At 38.4% G+C, this 25,637-nt stretch overlaps 4 protein-coding genes across 4 annotated transcripts; all 4 read left to right on the top strand.

Moving 5' to 3' along the window:
- The first annotated feature begins 387 nt into the window (after positions 1 to 387).
- Positions 388 to 15,519, top strand: or6at1 (odorant receptor, family 6, subfamily AT, member 1). Its single transcript, XM_007259574.3, has 3 exons — positions 388 to 860; positions 13,873 to 13,936; positions 14,097 to 15,519. Exon 3 carries the CDS (start codon positions 14,126 to 14,128, stop codon positions 15,083 to 15,085), a length of 960 nt encoding a protein of 319 aa, XP_007259636.2. The 5' UTR covers positions 388 to 860; positions 13,873 to 13,936; positions 14,097 to 14,125; the 3' UTR covers positions 15,086 to 15,519.
- Positions 8,764 to 11,243, top strand: LOC103033259 (olfactory receptor 10J1-like). Its single transcript, XM_007259576.4, has one exon. It carries the CDS (start codon positions 9,351 to 9,353, stop codon positions 10,305 to 10,307), a length of 957 nt encoding a protein of 318 aa, XP_007259638.2. The 5' UTR covers positions 8,764 to 9,350; the 3' UTR covers positions 10,308 to 11,243.
- A 2,261-nt stretch (positions 15,520 to 17,780) lies between the features above and the next one.
- On the top strand, positions 17,781 to 19,312 carry LOC103033887 (olfactory receptor 142-like). Its single transcript, XM_007259578.4, has one exon. The coding sequence runs from the start codon at positions 17,934 to 17,936 to the stop codon at positions 18,891 to 18,893; it is 960 nt and encodes a 319-aa protein (XP_007259640.2). The 5' UTR covers positions 17,781 to 17,933; the 3' UTR covers positions 18,894 to 19,312.
- Positions 19,313 to 22,400: 3,088 nt separating this feature from the next.
- Positions 22,401 to 23,817, top strand: LOC103034204 (olfactory receptor 10J1-like). The gene has a single exon (XM_007259579.4). The coding sequence runs from the start codon at positions 22,550 to 22,552 to the stop codon at positions 23,507 to 23,509; it is 960 nt and encodes a 319-aa protein (XP_007259641.2). The 5' UTR covers positions 22,401 to 22,549; the 3' UTR covers positions 23,510 to 23,817.
- Positions 23,818 to 25,637: the final 1,820 nt, after the last annotated feature.

The raw sequence follows: 25,637 nt of genomic DNA, 5'->3' as shown, positions 1-25,637 counted from the left end.
CTATCTATCTATCTATCTATCTATCTATCTATCTATCTATCTATCTATCTATCTATTTAAAGATATATTTCTAATAGCTTTTTTTGGAAAACTAAAGTGAAGTGAAGTGAATTATAATCATAATTAATTTTTTTTTGTAAAATACTGTTACTTTATTTTAGTTAATTTAATATTTTGAGAGAAAGACCCTGATGGAGAATGATAGACAAAATAAGCCATCATTGATTGCATTAAATGATTCCATGTTAACAGAAAACTTTTTACATAAATCACACCTCTCTTTAAAATATTCATAATTTCTTCCACTGAGTCTCACAGCCTTCTGCCCTGTGTGCTGTCACAGCAGCCGTGAGGTTAATTAGGGAGCCTGGCTTCTGTGGATCTGTCTGGATGGTGGAGGTGGGTGGTGGTAATTGCTGTTATAATGTAAAGCTATTTACTTTATCTTCCACCAGCACACACAAACAGGCCGTGTCTGTCCTGCTGCTTCTTCTGATAGCAGGGTTTAGCAAAAGCTGCAGATACCGGGCCTTAGCATGCACAGAATTTCTACTTAAATAGCAGATTAGTGGGGTGACCTTGAGAAACTTCTCAGCAGCCAGACTGTACTTAGTTTTAGTCTGATTCACTGCAATGGGAGCTGCCAGTGTTGAAGAAAGGTTCTGGCACTGCAGTTTTGCTGTGACTGCAGTACCAGGGCACCTGCTGACTCATCAGAATCCTTTATTTAAGTAATGACACTGGAAGTGCTCAGGCGTTTAATGGTAAAATACAGCCAAGTCTATAAGTATTTGGACAGGGACAGTTTTTTTGATCATTCCTTGATGCAACAAACGAGGAACCTATGAGCAATAAAGCAGGTGAGTTTAATAAAATATAACATGAATTGTTTAGGAACTACAGACATTTTTTTTTTTACCTATTCTCTTAATTTCTACAGATTCAAATGTAATTAATTAGACAAATGACTGATGAGCAGGACCATGGCAGGTGTGGCTAGTGTACTAATTATTTATTGCCACATTATGTAGATCTAAAATCTAGATTTAATTGTAAGTGTGAAATTTGCATTTGGTAGCAGGGCACAACCTCACATGAGCTATAAGAAAATCCCATAGAAATAGCAATATTTTTTATTTATTTATTCAATAATTAAGGATATATTTAATATACAATATGAAATAAGGTATAAAATGTTAAATGGGTGGCTGTTCATTTATTAATATATAATGTATTTAAATTTTATTTAGGAAATATATTCAGTTCTATTATCTGATAAATTTGGCATGTTTGATCCACTCGTGCAAGCACAACACTAACACACCACCACCATTTCTGTGTCACTGCAAATAATACCTACTCTGTGGTCAGAGCTGGTCTGGTTTATCCTCAGGTCCTAAGCATTTATGGTGGAACTGAAAACTAAACAAGATAAGACAAGAAAAGACTAAATACAACAAGACAATACAACAGGAAAAGAAAAATATATACAGCAAGGAAAGACACCAAGTAAAGACAAGAAAATACAACCAAAAATATAGGAAAAGACAAGACAACAAGAAAATACAAGGAAAGACTGCTCTCCAGTTCACTCTTGTAAAGTCTTTTTTCCTGCCTCGTCTTCAAATTGATACACTTACTTGCACTAACTTGATACAAGGGGTAGATGGTTTTAAAATAATATCACAATATTTCTTGTTTTTTATTTCTTGATTTTCTCGATAACGACACTCTTGGCGATATGACAAAAAACTGAATTGACAAAATTATTTTAAAAAATGCACTACTAATAATGATACTAATAATGCACTCCAAATATCTCCATATATGTAGAATTAAAGTAAAATAAAATAAACGATACTGGACAGATATAATCTGTCTCTAGTAGATATATAATGGGAAATGAGAACAGTGTGAATATTTATTTTGCTAAAAACAGTTAAAAAAAAGTGCTTTCCTTATGTGATAATTAGGGGTGGGTGATATGGAACGATATTTCAGGATATAATAATATTCACAATATTTAAAAATGTTGGCGATATAAGTGCATACCATACAAATGCCAGACCAAATAAGGACCAAATAAGACTGCCAAGCTCTGTCTGTCTGTGGTGGTCCTGTGGGGTCCTGACCATTTGAAGAACACGGTGAAAAAAGATGATAATGCAGAGAAACAGAAAAATGGATAATGGGTGTAGAAACAAGAAAGTGGTCATAATGTTATGCTTAATCAGTGTAAAATGTACTCTATGCTTTAGTCTGAAGGATCATGCAGGCCAAAAACAATAGATGGCGCCAAAACCACAAGAAATGCTCACCACTGAAATTTGATGCTTGACTAATTGAAAACAAAAGCTCCTTGTTCTAGTGTTCACTGACTGCTTCCAAAGTCAGGTTGCAGAAAAGACCCTCAGATATGTTCCCACAATCCTTGCCTTTAAACCAAGAGAAAGGCTATGTCTGCATTTAAAGCTATACACTTTATGTTGACTATATACTTTATGTACTATATAATTTTTAAGAATATGAAACACTTCACATTTGTTGCAATTACAAATTCATTTTAGGAATTCATGTGGGTTTCCCTTTTGTTTGCATCAGAACATCACAAAAAAATCTAATCTGATATCATTCCACACATAATTTTAGACTCTGACTTAAACCATATTGGCACCTTTTCAAAATGTAAAATAAACTGTGCAAACTGTGCAATAATATATGTAAAGTGTAAGTTATTTATATAATTTTATATTTCTTTTGTATATTAATTTCATATTTTGTGTTTTCTGCTACTGTGAGGGACCATGCACCTACTAATACAATGTGTTACTTTAACAAACTTTTTAGCTGTGGTGCTGGCAATATAAAGTATAAATGTTTACATTTAACCAGTGTACATAAAGTAAGATTAGACTCGGTCCTGGAGTCAGTGTACCACACTGAGCACGAAGGAAAGAAGTCCAGAACATTTTCTGAGGAGACAAGATCCAACACAGCAGTGGAAAAACATAGACACAAGTCACTACAAGTCGATCACCAGAGATCTTTCTGTTCCTGTGTTCACAAAACATGTAGCTCACCTCCTCTAATGGTGGCTAAAGTACCTCATTCAGCTTCCAACTGACAGCTTTAAACTGCCTGCAGACACAAGGCAGAGCAGCTTCAGCTCACACCATCTATCACCATGTGAGTGACATGAGATGCTAGTGTAGGAAACTCAGGAGGCATGAAAAAGCAGAACTTACCTGAGAATGTCTGCACAGCTTCATTATTTATACTACATTTTAGCTTGATGTTTACTTTTACTTTGCAATCTCTTTTTTTGACATAGGAAAATTTAGATAGGAAAAAACAACCTAAACCTAAAGTTTACTTCTTGTTTACCGAATTTTACATATATAGCTCTGGAAAAAAATGAGAGACCACTTCAGTTTCTGAATCAGTTTCTCTGATTTTGCTATTTCAGAATATGGAACACTCAAGTTTCTCTGATTTTGTTATTTATAGGTATATGTTTGAGTAAAATGAACTTGTTGTTTTATTCTATAAACTACAGACAACATTTCTCCCGAATTCCAAATAAAAATCTTGTCATTTAGAGCATTTATTTGCATACAATGAGAAATAGCTTAAATAACAAATAGCAAGAGCTTTCAGACCACAAATAATGCAAAGAAAACAAATTCATATTTATAAAGTTTTAAAAGTAATCAACATTTGGTGGAATAACCCTGGTTTTTAATCACAGTTGTCATGCATCTTGGCATCATGTTCTCCTCCACCAGTCTTACACACTCTTGATTATATTCCAGAGGTTTTCAATTCAATCAAAGAAACTCATCATTTTTAAGTGGTCTCTTATTTTTCCAGAGCTGTGTGTCCCTCAAACCAAGGGCCATATTTTAGCAATCTTTAGTTGTGCCATTAACTTTGCACTGTGCAGCTTGATATAAGGCTTGTCAGTCTGTCTTTGCTATTGTAACAGGAATGACAGGAAAAGTATGCCTTGAAAGCATTTCTTACCAGGGTGTACTTTTATTAAAATAATGTAATTTTACGTTTCATAGGCGTTTTTGGCAGCAGTTAATATAAACGTTAGATAACCCAAACCCTGCTAGTGTGTTTATAGAACAAGACATTACCCAAAAGCATTTACTGTACTGCATTTTTTATTGCAGTACAGTATATTGTTGCAATTCAGTGCTCTTATCACTCGCATGTAAATCCGGTGTTGTCTTCTTGATAAAAGCGGAGAATTTTGCTTTAGTTAACTTTAATTAGAAACACGCTCCTGAGAGGGGGTGCTTTTCATGGCGGGGGTGCAGATTTCGGCACACCTTCAAAATAAACGTTTATTTTAAAACAATTTCAGCTTTTTCTGCTGTATTTTTTGTGGGATTGGGGGGGGGGCAAATCCACCTATTTCCTATCCATCCCCTCAGTTCCTACACTAATGCTGTAAGGTCCTGGCCCTGTTTCCTGTCTGTCCTCGTGCCTGTGTTGTCCCACGTGACCCGTGCCCCTGTGTTCTACATGTGTTTTTCCACTCACCTGTGTTCTTCTTTAACTCCGCCCCTTCGTCCCAGGTGTTTCATGTTTCCTGTGTGTGTGCACCTCTATTTAAGGTCCGTGTTTCATTTCCCCGGTGTCGATCCTTGTACGTGTTTCGTCTGTCAGTGTTCCATGTTTTCCGGAGTTTCCCCAGTCCTGTTTTCAGTTTATCCCTGTGTATTTTGTGTTTGTTTTCAATAAATCCCGTTTTGGTTTGCATTTGCGTCCGCCTCCTCGTCCTCCCTGCACCCAGCCTGACAGAAGGATCGACCGAAAAATGGACGCAGCAAACCAGTGGACCGGCTCCAGGTTGGCGATTCGCCACGCTTCATGCGGGACCCCGGCGTTGGAATCCCCGAGGCCTAAAGGACGCCACAGGCCTCGGGGTAGACGTTCTAAGGGGTCCCGCCAGCCGAAGGAGGATCCCTTTTCCGGGGAGGATTTGCTTGGGGGGGCGCTGCTGGTGTGTGCGGGGAGCCTCGGGACTCGTCTCAGGTTGGGTGAAACCTACGAGTACCCGAGGCTCGTGGAGCGGAAGCCGTGGGACTTCCTCGGTTGCGCTCCCAGCAGCTCCGAGGAGGAAGAGGAGTTCTACACCGCACCGGCCAGAACCCCCTTACCGTACCCCACAGGGGCGGTGCTCTACACGGCTCTCGGACGCACAGCTAGAGAGGCCGCCCAGACTCCCGTGTTGCCCGCGGCTGAGGTTCCACGCCATGGGACCCTCGCGACTCATTCGCGCTCCGAGACCCCCGCGACTCATCCGCGCTCCAAGAAGCACGCGGCTGAGGCTCCACGCCCCGTGACTCCCGTGGCTCAGCCGCTCCCCGAGACTTCAGCGGCGGCCGCGCCGCTCCCCGAGACTACAGCGGCAGCGCCGCTCTCTGAAGCTCCAGCTAAGCTAGCTAGCCTGCTGGCTTCACCGCGCTCCAAGAAGCACGCGGCTGAGGCTCCACGCCCCGTGACTCCCGTGGCTCAGCCGCTCCCCGAGACTTCAGCGGCGGCCGCGCCGCTCCCCGAGACAGCGGCGGCGGCAGCGCCGCTCTCTGAAGCTCCAGCTAAGCTAGCTAGCCTACTAGCTCCACCGCACTCTCCAGCGCGGCCGACTTCCAGCACTCCAGCGCGGCCGACTTCCAGCACTCCAGCGCGGCCGACTTCCAGCACTCCAGCGCGGCCGACTTCCAGCACTCCAGCGCGGCCGACTTCCAGCACTCCAGCGCGGCCGGCTTCCAGCTCTCCAGCCCGGCCGACTTCCAACACTCCAGCTCGGCAGGCTTCCAGCTCACCAGCCCGGCCGGCTTCCAGATCCTCGACTCCGGCTCCGGAAGCAAGCTCCGGTCCGGTGTTTACAACCACGCCCACTGCTGAATCTGCGGCTCCAGTCCGGGTCTTGGCGGCAGCCGCACTCTCAGCTCCCGCTGAAGCGGCTTCTTCGCCAGCGGTGCCAGCCGCCCCCAAGCCCGCGGCTCCGGCCGCCTCTGACTCTGTGCCCGCTGCCTCCCCAGTTCACGTGCCTGGGCTACCCGCCTCTGCTCCTGTGCCTACTCCCAGGTCACGAGCTCCTAGGATCGCCGCGCCTGCTCAAGCAGCACCCGCTGCCCCAGCTCCAGCACCAGCAGCTCCCGCTGCTACAGCCTCAGCTCCAGCACCAGCAGCTCCCGCTGCTACAGCCTCAGCTCCAGCACCAGCAGCTCCCGCTGCTACAGCCTCAGCTCCTGCAGCTCCCGCTGCTCCGGCCTCAGCCTCAGCTCCTGCAGCTCCCGCTGCTCCGGCCTCAGCTCCAGCTCCAGCAGCTCCCGCTGCTCCCGTATCGGCTCCTCGAACTTTGTATACCCCCAGGCCTGCCCCAAGGCCCCCTGTCTTTGCCCCCAGAACTGTGCCCAGGCTGGCTCCTTGGACTTCCCTACAGACTTTTGCCAGTCCTGGGCACCCACCAATGTTTGTACCCCTGTCTCTCCCTATCCTGGTCCCCGTATCTGTGTCAGTTCCAGTTCCTGTCCCCGGTGGTTTTTCTGTTCCCGTCCCCGTCACTGTTATGGTTCCAGTTCCCCTGTCCAGTTTTGTCCAGTCCCCGTCTTCTGTTCGGTCTGCTGCCCAGTCTCCGTCCCTGTCTAGTGTCCAGCCCCGTGTCCAGTCTCAGCCCCGTGTCCAGTCTCAGCCCCGTGTTCTGTTCCCTGTCCAGTCTCGGTCCCCAGTCCAGTCGTTTGTTCAGTCTGAACCCCGTGTCCAGTCTCAGCCCTGTGTTCTGTTCCCTGTCCAGTCTCGGTCCCCAGTCCAGTCGTTTGTTCAGTCTGAACCCCCTGTCCAGTCCCAGTCTCCGTTCCCTGTCCAGTCTCCGTCTCCTGTTCGGTCCCCTGTCCAGTCCTTGCCCCATGTTCAGTCTGTGTCCAGTGTCATGCCCCAGTCTCCTGTCCTGTCCAGTCTCCGTCACCTGTCCAGTCTCCGTCTCCCTTTGTGTCCCCTGTCCAGTCCCTGTTCCAGTGTCCTTCCCTGTCTCCTGTCCAGTCTTCTGTCCAGTTTCCGTTCCCTGCCCAGCCCCACGTCCAGTGTCCGTTCCCGGTCCTGCCCCCGTTCCCTGTCCGGTCTCCGTCCTAGTTCTGTCTTGTCTTGTTCTTTGTTTTCCGCCCTCTCCTGACCTGCTCCTGGGGTTTCGTTTTTCGCGCCCCGGGAGTTGCGCGTTAAGGGGGGGGTTATGTAAGGTCCTGGCCCTGTTTCCTGTCTGTCCTCGTGCCTGTGTTGTCCCACGTGACCCGTGCCCCTGTGTTCTACCTGTGTTTTTCCACTCACCTGTGTTATTCTGTAACTCCGCCCCTTCGTCCCAGGTGTTTCATGTTTCCTGTGTGTGTGCACCTCTATTTAAGGTCCGTGTTTCATTTCCCCGGTGTCGATCCTTGTACGTGTTTCGTCTGTCAGTGTTCCATGTTTTCCGGAGTTTCCCCAGTCCTGTTTTCAGTTTATCCCTGTGTATTTTGTTTGTTTTCAATAAATCCCGTTTTGGTTTGCATTTGCGTCCGCCTCCTCGTCCTCCCTGCACCCAGCCTGACAAATGCAGCTAGCAAAGAAGCATAAAATCAGTCTTTTCCCGATGATGAATTACATTTTCACAATAATAGTTAACATTAACTTGCCTTTAACATTCATCTTTAAACTTCAAAAAACTGAGAAAAGTGATATTTTGTGCCCTTTCCAGATACAAGCAGCCAGTATGTTAAGTATTGCCTTGTTACTAAAAAAAACATCTGAAAGATTGCTGGATTTAAAAGCCCTTTATTACACTGTAAAAGAAGACACACACAGCTGTTAGGAATAGTTATTAAGAACTTTTAAAAACTAACACAAGCCACGCATAGAGGCTGCTGTTAGTGGCAGCTGCCAGTCAGTAAGTTGTAGCTGTTAGTGGCTGTTGGTTCCAGTGACAGCAGGTCATTATGGCAGGTTTGAATGAAGTTGGGTGTGAGAACCAATTTTCCTGAGAGTGTATCCATGTCTTTTGGTATACAGCACACTTTTAAGAGCTCATCAGGAAGCGCTGCATTTGGAGCACATCTTTAAATTAACTGCTTCTTTTGTCAGAATTCACTGCTTTGTATTTCATGTTAGATTTTCTCTTGAAGTTTATCCATCATTTTTGGGTATTTCTTTTGATATGGAAATATTTATATAGAGTTAGGACGAGAGCTACAGCTTTTGTATTTAAAAATACTTCTCTTAATTTGTCGTGGCATAGAACATCAACAGACCTTCTGTTCTTCTTCTTCTGGTACATTGGTTCATAAATCTTCAGTTTCAAATTAAAACCAAACTAAAAATGGTAAGATGTGCATTCAGCAGCCTAAAATCATTCACTCAATATAGTGGTGAGTGCCTAACTTCACAAATATGCTTTTAAAAATATGTAGAAGTATAGTATTTCTACTTTCTTATCTTCTGGTACATTGGTACTTAAAACGTCAGTTCCAAATGAAAACTAAAGTAAAAATGGCAAGCTGTGCATTCAGCAGCCTAAACTCATTCACTGAGTATAGTGGTGAGTTCCAAACTTCACAAATATGCTCTTAAATATGTAAAAGTATAGTATTTCTATTTAAAATATTAAGAAAAGCATGGAGTTCATACAACTAGAAAGGGACTCAAAACAAAGTTAAATTCTTATTTGATATCTTGGTTTATTATTGAAAAATATATAGAAAAAATAGCTGTATAGATGCAATGATTCAAATGTAAGGCTACTTCATTACTGCTGATCATTTTGTGAAATGTTGAACATGCAACTCTCTGCAACTAGTTGTACACAGAATGTAACAACACAATTGAGATTTAAGATTCGAACTCATCCGGGAGAGACGATTATCCTTGTGTAATTATCCTTTAAAAGTAAACATATTAACAAGGAAATGTATTTTAATTGGTCAAGGGATTGCTTTTTTATTTTAATTGATATGAATGAAAACAAACACTTGAACTTGACAACCAATTTAAATAATGGAACACCTCTTGTTTTGATATGTGTATATAAGATCTTACACATACGTTCTTTCTTTGTGCTCCAGGAGCCAGGGGTACACATTTCAGATAGTACCAGCTTTTTTTTTCAAGCTTTTTTCTATTTGCCGTTTGAATCAAGAGATGCTTCAGTGGGTTTAAAGTGAATTTTTTTTTCCAGTGGGTTTAAATTTGGTACATAATAGCTAAATACGGTAGTTCAATGAATCTTGCAGTGTAGTCCTAAAAATGTAGTTTCTTTTTTGTTCTCTGTTTATTGCTGTTCTCTTTTTCTGCACAGTTGCTGACCCTCTAAAATGAATACAACTGGGCAAGTAACATTTTTCATCATTGAGGGATTTAAAGAGAGAAAACTGATCCTGTTTCCCTTATTTTTGATAATGTATATTCTTATACTGGTTGGAAACAGTATGATAATATATCTGGTCAGGACAGACGCGAAATTGAATTCACCCATGTACTTTTTCCTCCACAATCTTTCCTTCTCTGATATAATCTACACAACAACTACTGTCCCCAACATGCTTTCAGGATTTCTAGTGGAAGTGAAGACCATTTCCAAAGCAGGCTGTTTTACACAGATGTATGTTTTCCTCTCAATGGGTACAACAGGACGTGGTTTGTTAACGGTGATGGCCTTTGACCGATACTTAGCCATCTGTAACCCGTTACGCTACACGTCAGTTATGACCTGGAAAGCTCGTTATTTGCTGATACTTTCAGCTTGGGCTTTTGGGTGGTTTATTCCTTTCAAGGCCCTGATGTTAGCATTGCCTCTACCCTTCTGTGGGCCAAACATAGTTAAGCATATCTTGTGTGATCATACCTCAGTTGTGCGCCTGGCCTGCACTGACATTACAATAAATGGCGTAGTAGCTCTAACCTTTGCTTTAATTGCCCTTATTTCCACTTTCCTGCTGATTCTCACCTCATATATTTTAATTGGCAAAGCCATTAGCAAAATGGGCTCCGTTGAAAGAAGGAAAGCTGCTGCTACTTGTGTGTCTCACCTGATAGTGGTGACTATATCATTTTCGTGTGCTACCTGTGTGTACATCTCCTACAGAGTGCCCTCATTTGATGCAGAAGCACGTTTGATAATTGCTGTGCTTTACTCAGTATTGACGCCCCTGCTGAACCCCTTCATTTACAGCCTGAGGAATAAAGAGCTGCAGGACGCAATGAAGAGAGCCTTCTGCAGAAGCACTTCAGGCTCAAGCATGGCCAGGAAAACTGTGCCCTCTGTGTCATAAGGAAATAGATACAGCTGCTTAAATGTCCTGTTAAAGCTCTGCTGTGCATTCTTTTCTTTTTATCTTTATCTATGTATCTTATTAGAAGAACTGTATGAAATACAGTCACACTTCTCAAATATTCAGAATGTCCAAATGTTTGTGGCCACACGTTGCTGCAATTGCTGCAACTGTGCAAATGCTTACATCTTGTATTGTTTTTATTTTTTTTGAGGCACTGCTAATCAAATAGGATGCTCTTGTCACTAAATGCAATCAAATCCTCACAGAAATGTTCCAAAATCCCCCTCCAATCAGGATAAACTAACATCTATAATTTTAAAAGAAAGTGTAAGTGTGCTAACTTTGTCAATATAGTCCATATTGGTCGTTTAAAAGTTAAAAATTCAAACTCTTTTCGTTCTTATCAACATATCTGACTGCTTTCTGTCAAATGCACTGTGAACCTGAGTGTCTCAACTGTACCAAGTGTGATTTCTTATTGGTCACTTACTCTTAATGCATAAAATAACTCTTTACAGAATGTAAACATTACATTTCATATCTTTATAATACAGTAAAAGTAAAGCATATCAAAACTTTACAAATTGTTTATTACAGTCTTTATACAATATTTTCTATATCCAGTATCTAAAGCTTTTAATTGTGGTTTAAACTAATGTTAGAATCTGTTAGATATTACTGTATATAACACGACACAGAGCAAATTATTATCAAGTCAATGATTATGAGTAATCTATTGTTATGTTTCAGGACCTGAATGAATTGTATGTTATATTGCTTTGTTATTTCATTAGACATTGATTATGTTAACATTAAAATGTGTCCTAACAAACTGATCTTGGATGTGTCCAGAATTTGTACAGGTTTAAATTGTGATTGCGAATTCAGATGGGATATAAATCAGCATTTACTGATTAAGATGTCTGCTTACAATTGGAAATATATTAAGTAACAATTTTACAACACAAAGAGAAAGAGAGAAATCAACATTAGCCCAGTATTTTTTTTTCTAACTATTGTAGGTGTGTCTTAGCATCAGTATTTATTTAAATGACATTTATATATAATTTAGTGCCTTTTTCATTCTTTTGATGTAAAGAATTGACTTAATTAATGTGCAAATGTGTAATGTGTAATGTGTAATAATCAAATAAGTAAGGTTTGCTTCATAAGCTTTGTCATAGCACATCTGAGAATGGCCGTTTAAAAGATTGTGAAAGGAGGGTAATAAAGTATACAGAGAAACAGATGGACTACAACCTGAGTGACCACTTCAGTTTCGGAATTAGTTTCCCTGATTTAGCTATTTATAGATATATATTTGAGTAAAATGAACATTGTTGTTTTGTTCTATAAACTACGGATAACATTTCTTCCAAATTCCAAATAAAAATATTGTCATTTAGAGCATTTATTTGCAGAAAATGAGAAATGGCTGAAATAAGAAAAAAAGATACAGAGCTTTCAGAGCTCAAATAATACAAAGAAAACTCGTTTATATTTATATTTGGTGGAATAAGCCTGATTTTTAATCATAGTTTTCATGCACCTTGGCATGTTTTCTTCCACCAGTCTTACACACTGCTTTTGGATAACTTTATGCCTTTACTCCTGCTACAAAAATTCAAGCAGTTCAGCTTGGTTTAGTGGCTTGTGATCATCCATCTTTCTCCTGATTATATTCCAGAGGTTTTCAATTTGGTAAAATCAAATTAACTCCTAGTTTTTAAGTGGTCTCTTATTTTTTCCAGAACTAAAATAAAACATTTCATTCTGCTATTGAATCCTCTAAGGGAAAACTAAGTACCCTAGTATCCAGTTACAGCTTGGAAACAAGAAAAGATATGGGTGGGCATGGATAAACATTGTCCAGCTAAATAATGCCAGTCATGAGCCTGACTGTCATGGCCTTGGATAGATGGCCAGTCAAAGCCTTGCTTCATATCATGAGATTTTGGCATCTCTTGTATCTAGCACAGCAAAGACAGGATTAAAGCACTTGAATGAATGAATGAAGTTCAACTTATATAGCGCCTTTATAGAAACCCAAGGACGCTTTACAATTAACACGTTTCACACACAAGCACATTACACATTAACACTCATCCACACACCAGTGAGAAGCGGCAGCCAATAGCGCACAGCGTACTCTCAACCGGAAAAGACCGTCCACCTGGAGGACTGCATTGGGCACTACAGCAATTACCCAGGACAGAGTGCCAATCCATATCTGGGCACAGTCATACACACACATTTACACACACACACAAACCTACATACCACACACTTTACACATACACACCACTTTACACATACACACCACTTTACACATACACAAATTTTTCTGGGCAATTTAGAGTATCCACTTTACCTGATCTCTTTTCTCCCTTACCTGTTTTTGGACTGTGGGAGGAAACCGGAGTCCCCGGAGGAAACCCACGCAGACACGGGGAGAACATGGAAACTCCACCCAGATAAGGACTTGAACCCAAGACCCCAGTGCTGGGAGGCGAACGTGCTAACCACTAAGCCACCATGCCACCTGATGGTACTTAGTACCATGAGGCCTCCAAAGTGGGACCCATACGATTCCACCAGATTCCAAACATAACTTGGATTCTGTTCACAATCTCTGCAAACAAAGCAGATGGTGGCTGGCTGACAGATGGCCTATATGGAGGGCAGTCATAAAAATAAAATAAATAAATAAATAAATAAATAATCATTAGGAATAAAAATATTTTCTTATATCAAAATATAAAAAAATGCAGCTTTTATTACAATCAGTTCAGTTATTTCAGTTAGTCATTATTTTTGAAAAAAAAAACCCACTTGATATGTTAATGGATATTTATAGAATTTTATTATATTCCTGATATCTGATATCTGACATCCATAAAGTCTAATGTTGCTTGACCAAGGTTCCCAGTTTAAAGTCCGCATTTAATTTACGCTGTGCACAGTAATTATTTTCATGTGGGCATGTGTTTCGTGTAAGCTAAAATGCAGACATTTTTTAATATAATAACTTGCATTTATTTAGAATTCGCATGTGGCAGGAATATTAAGCTCTAGTTTGACTGAACAATCCCGCTGATAAAAGAACAAAACCACTACAAGTCTTTAAGAGTCTTGGAAACTACATTAAAAATGTGTACCTGTTATTCCCAACAGCTACACCATCATGATATGGTTAAGCTTTTAAATCCAAGAGAGTTGATTAAGCCTCAGTAATTATGTAGATTTGAGCGCATGACAAACAGTCACCCAGGAAACAAAGAAACACAGCTGTTTTAATTGGTCTAGGGGCAAATTTTAATTGATATGAATGAAAACAAACAAACCTGCCTATTAGGCAAATCTTAAAACTCATGACAATTGAAATGTCTATTTAAGACTCATACTCATAGTATTCCTTTATTTATGAACATTATGTTATGCTTGGCATTAGGAGAGTTTTCCTGAGCAAGGTGAGATGTTTTCAGAGGTGGGAAATATGGGATTGCTTGATTGTGACAACATTTGTGCATAAATCCATATGTTTTATATGCACTTTTCATAGGTTTTATGTACAGAAACAAGGAAGGTTACACGTGAGCTGTGACTATTAAGAAAAGAAGATTCACGTAAGATTTTTTGTTAATTATTTATTTTTTTAATACTTTGTTGTATTCACTTAATCTTTGTTATATATGTGCTTACTGTGGTTATAATATGGTTCTTCATTAATTATTGATTTATTTATGTATTTTACCTTATTTATTTCTCTGTTTTTTTTTCTTACAGGTTAGAATTCAAGTTCCTGATTTACCAGAATGAACAAGTCTGAGCCAGTTACGTTTTTCATCATTGAGGGTCTGAAAGATAAATACCTGATTCTGTTTGCTATTTTCTTAGCTATATATGTTCTTATTTTAGGGGGAAACTGTATGATAATATATCTGGTCAGAACAGACCCTAAACTAAATTCTCCCATGTACTTTTTCCTCCATAATCTTTCCTTCTGTGATATTGTCTACACATCTTCAACCATTCCCAACATGCTTTCAGGATTTCTAGTGGAGGTGAAGACTATTTCTAAGGCAGGCTGCTTTGCACAAATGTATGTTTTCCTTTCTCTGGCTGTGACAGGACGTGGTTTGTTAACAGTGATGGCTTTTGACCGATATTTAGCCATCTGTAACCCGTTACGCTATTCATCAATCATGACTAAAAAAGTTTGTTATTTGCTAATAGTTTCAGCATGGGTCTTTGGGTTGTTTATTCCTTTCACGTCGCTAATTATAGCATTGCCTCTACCCTTCTGTGGACCAAACGTGATTAAGCATATCTTCTGTGATCATACCTCACTCGTGCGCCTGGCCTGCACTGACACTTCAAGGAACAATGTAATTTCACTGACCTTTGCTTTATTTGCTATTATTTCCACTTTCCTGCTGATTCTCACGTCATACATTTTAATTGGAAAAAACATCCACAAAATGGGCCCAGCTGAACAATTTAAAGCTGCTGCTACTTGTGTGTCTCACCTGATAGTGGTGTGTATCTCGTATGTATCTGCTGCATGTGTGTACATCTCCTACAGAGTGGCCACCTTTGACCCAGATGTGCGTTTGATTATTGCTGTGCTTTACTCTGTCCTGACGCCCCTGCTGAACCCCTTCATTTACAGCTTGAGGAATAAAGAGCTGCAGGATGCGATGAAGAGAGCCTTCTGCAGATGCTCTACAGCCTCAAAGATGGTCAGGAAAACAGTGCCATCTGTAGTATCATAAACTGATGCCTGTAAATAAATGTACTGACTGAGATGACTATCTAAAACCAGCTCTAATAAGTCCACTTGTGAAGTGATTGTTGAAAAAAATCACCATCACATATTGTAAATGTAAAAATCTGTTATGACATTTGATGTGAATTTTTCACTTGAAAAAAAATAATACATGGCTTACTGTACAACTTGTATCAGTATGTTCCAAGTAATAAGCCCCAGTTCCACTGATATGCATCCCTTGGATAGTAATGGAAGAATATTTTAAAGCATGTTTTTTTGTCCAAGACATTAAAACTGTCATTTAAATACCATTCATTTGAGACTGATTGAAAGCATCCAATGAAGGTTCTGCTCCTTGGTTTAAACCAGGCAATTTATTGTTTTTTTTTTTCTTTTAATTTATTTTTACTGACATGTATAAATGTGTTTATACATTCAATACTGAATAAAAATGTTAAATAAACTCTAAGATTTGATTTTGTATTTTGGCTATTTTGCTGATATTTCTTGATATTTCTTTGAGTTTAATGAGGCTCCTAATCCTCTCATCTATTTACTTGCCTGCTGTTTAGGCCCAGATAAGAACTGACTGATTAAAGGCCCACAAAAGGTTGCCTGCATGGGTCCTTTGCTCAGTACTAAATCATTGGGGCAGTAAGAAATTTCTGTGAGATACAATTATGAATTTGCCTTGTCTATACGTGTCTATACCAACAAAATGATATTTGCTAGTCACTGATAAAAAAAATAAATATTTAATATTTAAGGCATATTCGACAGTTGGAATGTCATATTAAAGGCTGTATATTTATGTGAAAACATGTAATTTAGCGTTTTTCTATTAAGATTAATTGGCAAAGATCTTAAACTATTGTATGTGGTGCCACCATGATTTATCTCGCAAATAATATCAGATATGTTTAACAGTTTAATACATTAATAGAATAAATATGAATTACATACATTAATACAAATATTAATACAAATATTTTGCACATATCAGGAAATGTTAAATCTGACTGTACACTGCGCTAAGTGTACTTCAACCTTCAAACAGTTATTTTCTATATATTTTACATTTTTTGTACTTAGATTTTCTAAAATAATTTTAATATATATTTATATTTATATATTTAATTGTTTAATGAGTTTTTCATTGATAATTATTTGCACTTCTTTGTGAGTATAGCTATTATGTACTCCATTGCCACCACACCAGCAAATGCATGTTTATTGTTTGTTTCCCATCTCTGTATATGTATATATGTATATACACACATCTTGTCCTAAAGATTATATTTTATACATTTATGTCCTTCTTGTTAAATACATTGCAGAAAATGAGAAATTGCTGAAAAAACAATAAAGATGCAAAGATCTCTTTCAGATCTCAAATAATGCAAAGAAAACAAGTTTATATTCATAAAGTTCATATTCATAGAGTTCAGAAATCAATAATTGGTGAAATAACCCTGTTTTTTAATCACAGTTTTCATGTATTATGGCACGTTCTCCTCCACCAGTCTTACACACTGCTTTTGGATAACTTTATGCTACTCCTGGTGCAAAAATACAAGCAGTTCAGTAATCATATAATCAGGTTCAGGGGCCCCAAAATATTTTTAACAAGCCCTGAACTTAATGTTTGTAGCAAAGCTGGCAATTTTCTGTCACATTTAGTTAATATGCTTCTTACTCGGCATACTTCATATACTAGCAATTACAGACCTGTCCCAAATCAATCCTTACTCTAGTTTGCACCCCTTAAAATGTACTCTCTGGAGACGTCAACAACATGCAGTACTGCAAGAATCATGCCCCATCGTTTTGGTAACTCTTCTACAGAACTCTCTTTGTCTAAATTAAGAGGCTCATTGGAAGGAACAAAAAATTAGTATGAAATTAAACTGGAATCATTGGCTAATAACTGGACCTGTATGACATATAAATGGAGCTGAAGGTTTTACAGGATTTATAATACAGTACAGATAATGTCAGTAGCCTTTCCAGAAGTGGATGGGTCCTGTAAGGGCTGAGACCAGTATATAGCCCATAAAGGTTGTCTACTGGCTGTTATTGTAGCTTTTTAGTGTAAAGTCTTCTGTGACAAATAGAGTTTAGTAGACTGAACATGCATAATGACTTTGAAGTAAAGCATGTACCATTAGAAAAAGATACACTGATAGTAACAAAACTATGCTGTTAGTAAAAACACACTAAAAACCCTGAAAGTGGCCAGACCCGAGATCACTAATACAATTAATAGAAGCTAATCTAACAACAAAAAAAAGAATAATTGTGGTATTATTGTTGTATTGATAATAGTAGCTAGTATGCTATAGTAGTATGTAGTATGCTATTTAAAATATAAGCATATGAAATAAATTATACTCTAGGGTAATGTTGCTAAGCAAGATTGTAACAACGCAATTAAGGTCCAAGACTCAAATTCAATTCCTGGAGGTGATTATTCTCATCTAATTACCATTTAGAGTCGCTTAAAAACATACTAACAAGAAAAGTTTTTAATTGGTCCAGGGATAGCTTTTAATTGATATGAATGAAAACAAACACTTGCTCTTGAGAACCAATTAGGATAATGGCCCATATTTGTTTTGCTTTGTGTATTTAAGACTTACGCATTCTTAAGACCTCACATTAACTTTCAGGGGTACGCATCTTTTCTAAGACATCCTTTAGTTAGTTCTTTTTTTACTGTGTTTAAATGTGATAATCAAACTCTTTGACCCATTTATCATATTTCATGTTCAGAGCACTTCTAAAAATGTGCATTTGTTTTATTACCTGTTTTTCGCTGTTGTGTTTTTCTGCACAGTTTCCAGCCCTCTAAAATGAACACAACTGAGGAAATAACATTGTTTATTATTGAGGGATTTAAGGAGAGGAAATTGATTCTGTTTGCTATTTTCTTGCCAATGTATGTTCTGATACTGGTTGGAAACAGTATGATTATATATTTGGTCAGAACCGACTCCAAGCTGAATTCACCCATGTACTTTTTCCTCCACAATCTTTCCTTCTCTGATTTAATCTACACGTCAACTACAGTCCCCAACATGCTTTCAGGATTTCTAGTGGAAGTGAAGACCATTTCCAAAACAGGCTGTTTAACACAGATGTATGTTTTTCTCTCAATGGGTATAACTGGACGTAGTTTGCTAACGGTGATGGCTTTTGACCGGTATGTAGCCATCTGTAACCCGTTACGCTACACGTCAATCATGAGCAGGAAAGTTCGTTATTTGCTGATATGTGCATCATGGGTCTTTGGATCGTTTGTTACTCTACCAGCTTTCTTTTTAGCATTGCCTCTACCCTTCTGTGGGCCAAACGTAATTAAGCACACCTTCTGTGATCATACATCAGTTATACGCCTGGCCTGCACTGATATTACAAGAAATAGTGTAGTTGGACTAGTTTTTGCTTTATTTTCCCTTCTTTCCACTTTCCTGCTGATTCTCACATCATATGTTTTAATTGGGAAAGCCATCAGCAAAATGGGCTCAGTTGAAAGAAAGAAAGCTGCTGCTACTTGTGTGTCTCACCTGATAGTGGTGACTATATCATTTGTATCTGCTGCATGTGTGTACATCTCCTACAGAGTGCCCTCATTTGACCCAGAGGTCCGTTTGATTATTTCTGTGCTTTACTCTGTTTTGACGCCTCTGATAAACCCCTTCATTTACAGCTTGAGGAATAAAGAGCTGCAGCATGCTATGAAAAGAGCCTTCTGCAAATACAGGGCAGGTTCAAAAACATTCAGGAAAACTGTGCCTTCTGTAGTATCATAGTACACCTAATAAGACTATTTCTGAACTGTTTATCAATATATTCACAAAATGTGACTTCAGTGCATTTATGTTTAATTGCTTCTTAAAAGAAAAATGTAAAAATCATAAATTTTTCTCCTTTTGTAATACAGTTATGGATTCTGTTGTTTTACTCTACACAAGTGAGCTTTTTATAATTGCTTTTTAATGTAATAAATGTAAAGATTATCAATGTTTCTCCTTCTGTAACACAGTTATGGATTCTGTTGTATTTACTGTACAAAAAGAGACTTTGACTTTATTAAAATTTTTATTTATTATGTTCTATCGCTAAAGCATGTTGGTTTGTCATGCTCACTTACTATACATTTATCCAACAGCACAAAGCTTAACTAAATTTAGCACTTTCTTATATTTGTATGGTTTACATAACTATTGCTTAATGGCCTGTGTGCATATGGGATGTTAAAAACCAAGAAAAAATATATTTGTCACGAATGACCCAGGCAGGGAGACGAGGAGGCGGACACAGGTGCAGGTAAGGCGAGAAATTTATAATTTAATAAATAAATAACAAAGATAAACAGAGACAGGCAACAAAATAAACACGTAAACATAAAACAGGGAGATATATACAAGGAAAACAAAATGAATAATGAAACAAGACTATGAACTAAACAGAGCAAGGATAATTACAAGGATTAAACTAAGATAGACACGGAGAGAAACACTGAGAGAAACACTGAGAGAAACACTGAGAGAAACACTGAGAGAAAATCTGGGAACACGGGAAGACAAACGACAGGGGTTAGTGCAAAGACCGACGGAGGACAAGGTGGCAGAGGAGGGCTATTTAATACACAAGGGAAGTGGAAACACCTGGGGCTAGGGGGCGGAGCTACAAATTGACACAGGTGGAAAAGTACTGGAACAGAACACAGGGGCACAGGTCACGTGGAACATACACAGGCACGAGGACAGACAGGACATGACAATATTTTAAAATCATACACATCAATACACAAAAAAACATATTTCGTTTTGTAGAAAATAGTACAGTGGGTTACCCGCAAACACGTTTCCATATTTTGCACGGCACACATAACCATGCTCACTTATTCTATTACACACCAGCAGTTCAGTTATTATATATTTCTATTTTGTGTAAATTTAGTGTGTACATGCAACCCCCAAAACAGAAAAGGTTGGGACGTGAGTGAGTGAGTGTGGAAAATTTAACTTTAATTGTTTTTTACATGGACTTTTACTGTTATTTCTTTGTAGACTTGATTTCATTTGATAATATACCTTCCAAAAGTATTGGAACAGTGAGGCCAATTCCTGTTATTTTTGCTGTAGATGGTAAACATTTAAAAGATTAAAGATTAAAAGATTAATATCAAAGAGTCAAAAGATCAACATTTCAGCTTTTATTTCCAGGTATTTACATCTGGATCTGACATACAGTTCAGAAGACAGCAGCTTTTGTCTGAACCCACACATTTTTATTGTGATAAAAAATATTGGAATATATGACAGGTGTGTCCTGATACAATGATTATTCAAATAATAAACAGTGCTCAATGTCTATGTTTAGTTTCAGATTTGAATTTTGCCTGTGCAGACTGTGCTTTTATAGTTAGAGGAGTAACCATCATAGAAACCAGAGCCATGTCTATAGGTAAAAAACAACAATCAATTCTAAAGCTAAAAAAGGTTGGAAAATCAGAGCCATTGGACAAATATGGGATAGTCCATTGTGTAGACCACATAGTGACCATTACTTCCAAAAAAAGATCAGTAATACTATAAGTGGTCTGATCACTTTACACACAGGAAATTACTGTTAGTGTTAAATCAACACTGTTAATGTTAAATCAACACTTATTAATGTTAAACTTTACACTCTCAGTGTTAATTTAACACTAACAGTGTTGATTTAACACTGCCAAATTTCCTGTGCACATTTCTACTGTGATTGTCCACCCTAAGTCTGGAGAAGTTGATGCTGCTTCTGGACATGGTTAATATATGGTAGCAAATTTTTCAGTGGCATTTGTGTATTGTAACTTCATATTGTCATCCTTGATGCAGATCTGCCAAAGAAATCCCTTGTCCATGTGGCTCTATCAGCTGTAGTTGAATGCTGGTCTTTTTGCAGTGCCGTCTGAGAGATCAGAGATGACAGGGATCACAGGAGAAAGAATCAGGCAAAACATTAAACATAGAAAATACAGAATACAGAACCCCCAGTGAGCGCAGAGGCAAGGAAAAACTCCCTCAGAGCTGCAGGAGGAGGAAGAAACCTTGGGAGAAACCAAGACTCACATTTAAGGGGGGACTATCCTACCACTGGTCAAACGGCTTTTAAATTAATTTTAAAAAGTCTTTATACATCCATATACATCCGTATAGAGGTTATGTAAGCTTGGATGTATCGTAGTGGAGAGTAATATGGATGATGAGCAGCTGATGTGTGGTGGGTGATGGAGAAGAGCTGACTTCAGAAACTTCCATCAGTCTGGCCAGACAGGGGACATGAGAGTCTGGGGGTCCAACATCCATCGGTATCGGGTCAGACAGGTGGGCAGTCAGTAACTCGGAAGAAGGCAGAGAGATAGAATTAGTTTTAACTGGATTTATGGAAAACAGAGAATATAAAACATTATCAGAGTGTGGCAAACTAATAACCTCAAATCTCAGTTTACCCACAAATCCCTATGTCCATGAACCCCTGGATCTGCAGCCTTATCTAAAAGGAAAAACATTAATTACCAAAAGCTAAACTAAACAAGTACGTTTTCAGTCTAGACTTAAAGATTGAGACTGTGTCTGAGTCCTGAACATATTCAGGGAGGTTATTCCAGAGTTGGGGAGCTTTATAAGAGAAAGCTCTTCCTCCTGCACAGCTCCTCTGAATTTTAGGAACTACCAAGAAACCAGCACTCTTTAGGACTTGTTGCAGCATCTAGGTAGCCAGGAGCATCAACAGGTGTCCTAGGAGCTGTTTGTTTCAGGTAAGACTTTGAGCTGATGATCAGAGGAGTTGGGTTCTGTAAGTACGCCCAGAGCTAGGCCTAAAAGATTGTGACCCCACTGTAGCTTGCTGGCCTGATGATGTGAAGTGTTCAGTGACAAAGGGATTATAGAAAGCTGCATGTCCAGATCCACATGGTCTATAATTAACATAATTAATTACAGTATAGAATTTTTAACAATGTTTACGACACATAACTACATCATTACACCACTGTAAAAAAGTAAATGAACTACATGAAATCCCTAGGGAAATTTAGCTAAACAAGCAACTTCCAACAACGGCAATTAACGTTTAGGAGGTGATTATTATCATCTAATTACCCTTTGAGTGAATGAAAAACATAATAACAAGAGCAACTTTTTAATTGGTCCAGCGACAGCTTCTAATTGATGTGAATGAAAACAAACACTTGCTCTTGACAACCAATTAAGATAAAGGCGTCCCACTGTTTTAAATTGTGTATTTTAGATCCTACACATTCACAAGACCTCCTGTGAAATTCAAGGGGTTTGTATTTCAGAAACTTTCACTTGCTGTTTTTTCCTCTTTGTCTTTTATTTCAGACTTTTCAGAGATGCTTCTATAGGTTCAAACTCAAGCGCTTTCTCTTTTTCTGTGCAGTTGCCATCGCTCTAAAATGAACACAACGGAGCAAGTATCGTTTTTTATCATTGAGGGATTCAAGGAGAGGAAATTGATTCTGTTTGCTATTTTCTTGCCAATGTATATTCTGATACTGGTTGGAAACAGTATGATTATATATCTGGTCAGAACTGACCCGAGACTGAATTCACCTATGTACTTTTTTCTCCACTGTCTGTCCTTCTCTGATTTAATCTACACGTCAAATACAGTTCCTAACATGCTTTCAGGATTTCTAGTGGAAGTGAAGACCATTTCCAAGGCAGGCTGCTTTGCACAAATGTATATTTTTATCTCAATAGGTATAACAGGACGGGGGTTTTTAACGGTGATGGCTTTTGACCGATATGTGGCAATTTGCAACCCGTTGCGCTACACGTCAATCATGACCAGAAAAGTACGATATTTGCTGTTATTTGTATCGTTCGTTTTTGGATCTTTCATTGCTTGGCCAGCTTTCTCTTTAGCATTGCCTCTACCCTTCTGTGGGCCAAACGTAATCAAGCACACTTTCTGTGATCATTCCTCACTTATACGCCTGGCCTGCACTGACACTTCAGTAAATAATATCGTAGGACTATTTTTTGCTTTATTGTCCCTTCTTTCTACTTTCCTGCTGATTCTCATGTCATACATTTTAATTGGGAAAACCATCATCAAAATGGGCTCAGTTGAAAGAAAGAAAGCTGCTGCTACTTGTGTGTCCCACCTGATAGTGGTGTGTATCTCTTATGTGTCTTCCGTATGTGTGTACATCTCTTATAGAATACCCTCATTTGATGCAGAAGCACGTTTGATTATTTCTGTGCTTTACTCTGTCCTGACGCCCCTGCTGAACCCCTTCATTTACAGCTTGAGGAATAAAGAGCTGCAGGATGCGATGAAGAGAGCCTTCTGCAAATTCTTTAGAGCATCAAACATGGTCAGAAAAACTGTGCCCTCGATAGTATCGTAAACTGATGTCTGCCAAAAATGCACTGTTTAACAGAGCACTCGAATTGTTGAATGGGCTGTGCTGTTCTGGCACAGGGATCATTTATGAGCACGTTTATGGGCTTTTTAAAAAACAAACCAAGGAGATCTGTATTGAAACCTATTTAATTTGGTACTGGACTGACTGATTCTACAGCCTGCTCTTCTCTTTTATTGTAACATTTCTTGACAATGTGAATTTTGACTTAAAGTTTGAGGAAACTTTAAGTCAAGGGAGCTTAACCAGTAACAACTAAAACAAACCCAGTTTTAATAATTATATATCTTAATATATAATTGTCTAAAAAAAGACAGACACTATAAATTGGCTCAAAATATACAATTCCTGTATGATGTATGAAGGACCAACTGCTAGGTATCTCTTTGTATGAGGTGAAATAATATTTGAAAAATGCACCGAATGTTGCAGTAACACTTTCTGTGAGGGTTGTAATTTAAAATACATTACAAATACAGTTTTAACTCATTAGAACCTGATATTAATGCATTGTCAGCATGTTTATAAACTCCTATAATGACTCATAATGGTCCATACTATTAACCAATGAACATGTTATAACACAAGCATTATATTTCTTGCAATGCGTTTAATCAGATAAGTCATATATAAATGTGTTAAAATTGTTATGTTACTTATGAACAATTCTGAAAGCACAATATAAGGACATGTTAACATGTCATCACTGTGTGCTTCAACAAAAGGATCTATCAGGTAACATGTAATTTAAATATATGCAAGAACAATAATAAATGTTTTGTCTTTAACCAACCTAATAACAGGTAAGACTGAGTCAAACAGTAAATCTCTACATTGTTTTTTCATAGTCCAGACTTTCCTTTTTATTGTATTCAGTAAGCGCTCCCTCATGAACGTCTGATAATTGTGATATTTACAGCTAAAGAGCACAATCCATGCACTTTTTTTTTAGCTAATCAGTACTCTCCCTCTATAACTTTTTAAAATGTTTCTCTGTAAAACAATGTCCTTGATGCCACCAAATAGATTTATTATCTGTTTAAAACTTATTATAAATCATTATATTGCTTATGTTGTAGCATGTTCATTAGTTAATTATTTAATAAGTGTTATAATTGTATAACAGTAGTTTATAATCTTGCTTTCAAACATATCAACAAGTTGCAATGAGTTATAATCATATTTGTAATGACTCATAAATACAGGCTTCTTACCAATGTTTCTTATACCAAAACATGAGGGCCGTGAGAAATGTCACTGTAGTACCAATATGTTAATTTAAAGCCAAAACAATTGTATATATGATATTTAATATTCAACAACAATAAAATATTTTTGTTGAATGGGATTAAACTGCTCTTGCCTTCCTTTACTTTGTCTCTTCTGGAATATGCCAGATTATCCTGTGTTTATATGGGTGCAGACAACAAAATGTTCATATAAGATAAGATAAGATACTTTTATTGTCATTGCACAGTGTACAACGGAATTTAGCAGCAATCCTTACGGTGCCTGAACAAAAATAAAATATTATATATTATATCTACAGTGCCCTCCATAATTATTGGCACCCCTGGTTAAGATGTGTTCTTTAGCTTCTCATAAATTGAGTTTTGTTCAAAATAATATAGGACCACGATGGGAAAAAAAAGTAAAGTCCAACCTTTAACTCAAGTAAATTTTAAGGGGGAAATAAAATCCCTGACTAAGAAATAATTATTCTTCATAAAATCACCTGTTCCACAATTATTGGCACCCCTAACAATTCTTAGGAAATAAATTTAATAAAAGTATTTCTGTCACTTCTACAGTAGTTTACGAAGTTGATCAGAGTATGTAGGAACATTTAATTAGTAATTCACAACTTCCTGTTTCCCTGGGGTATAAATATGACGTGACACAGAGGCCGTTTATCTTCAACATGGGAAAGACAAAGGAACATACCATTCAAGTGAGGCAGATGTCAGGCACAAGTCAGGCAATGGCTACAAGAAAATCGCTACTCGCCTACACCTGTCCATATCTACTGTCAGAGGAATTATTAAGAAGTTTAAAACAACTGGAACAGTGGTAAACAAGCCTGGACGAGGACGCAAGTTTATTTTGCCACCAC

Source organism: Astyanax mexicanus, chromosome 17 (genome assembly GCF_023375975.1).
Source record: "Astyanax mexicanus isolate ESR-SI-001 chromosome 17, AstMex3_surface, whole genome shotgun sequence".
Lineage (NCBI taxonomy): Eukaryota > Metazoa > Chordata > Actinopteri > Characiformes > Acestrorhamphidae > Astyanax > Astyanax mexicanus.
Note: the sequence above shows the minus strand (reverse complement) of the source record. Positions and strands in the feature narration are given on the sequence as shown.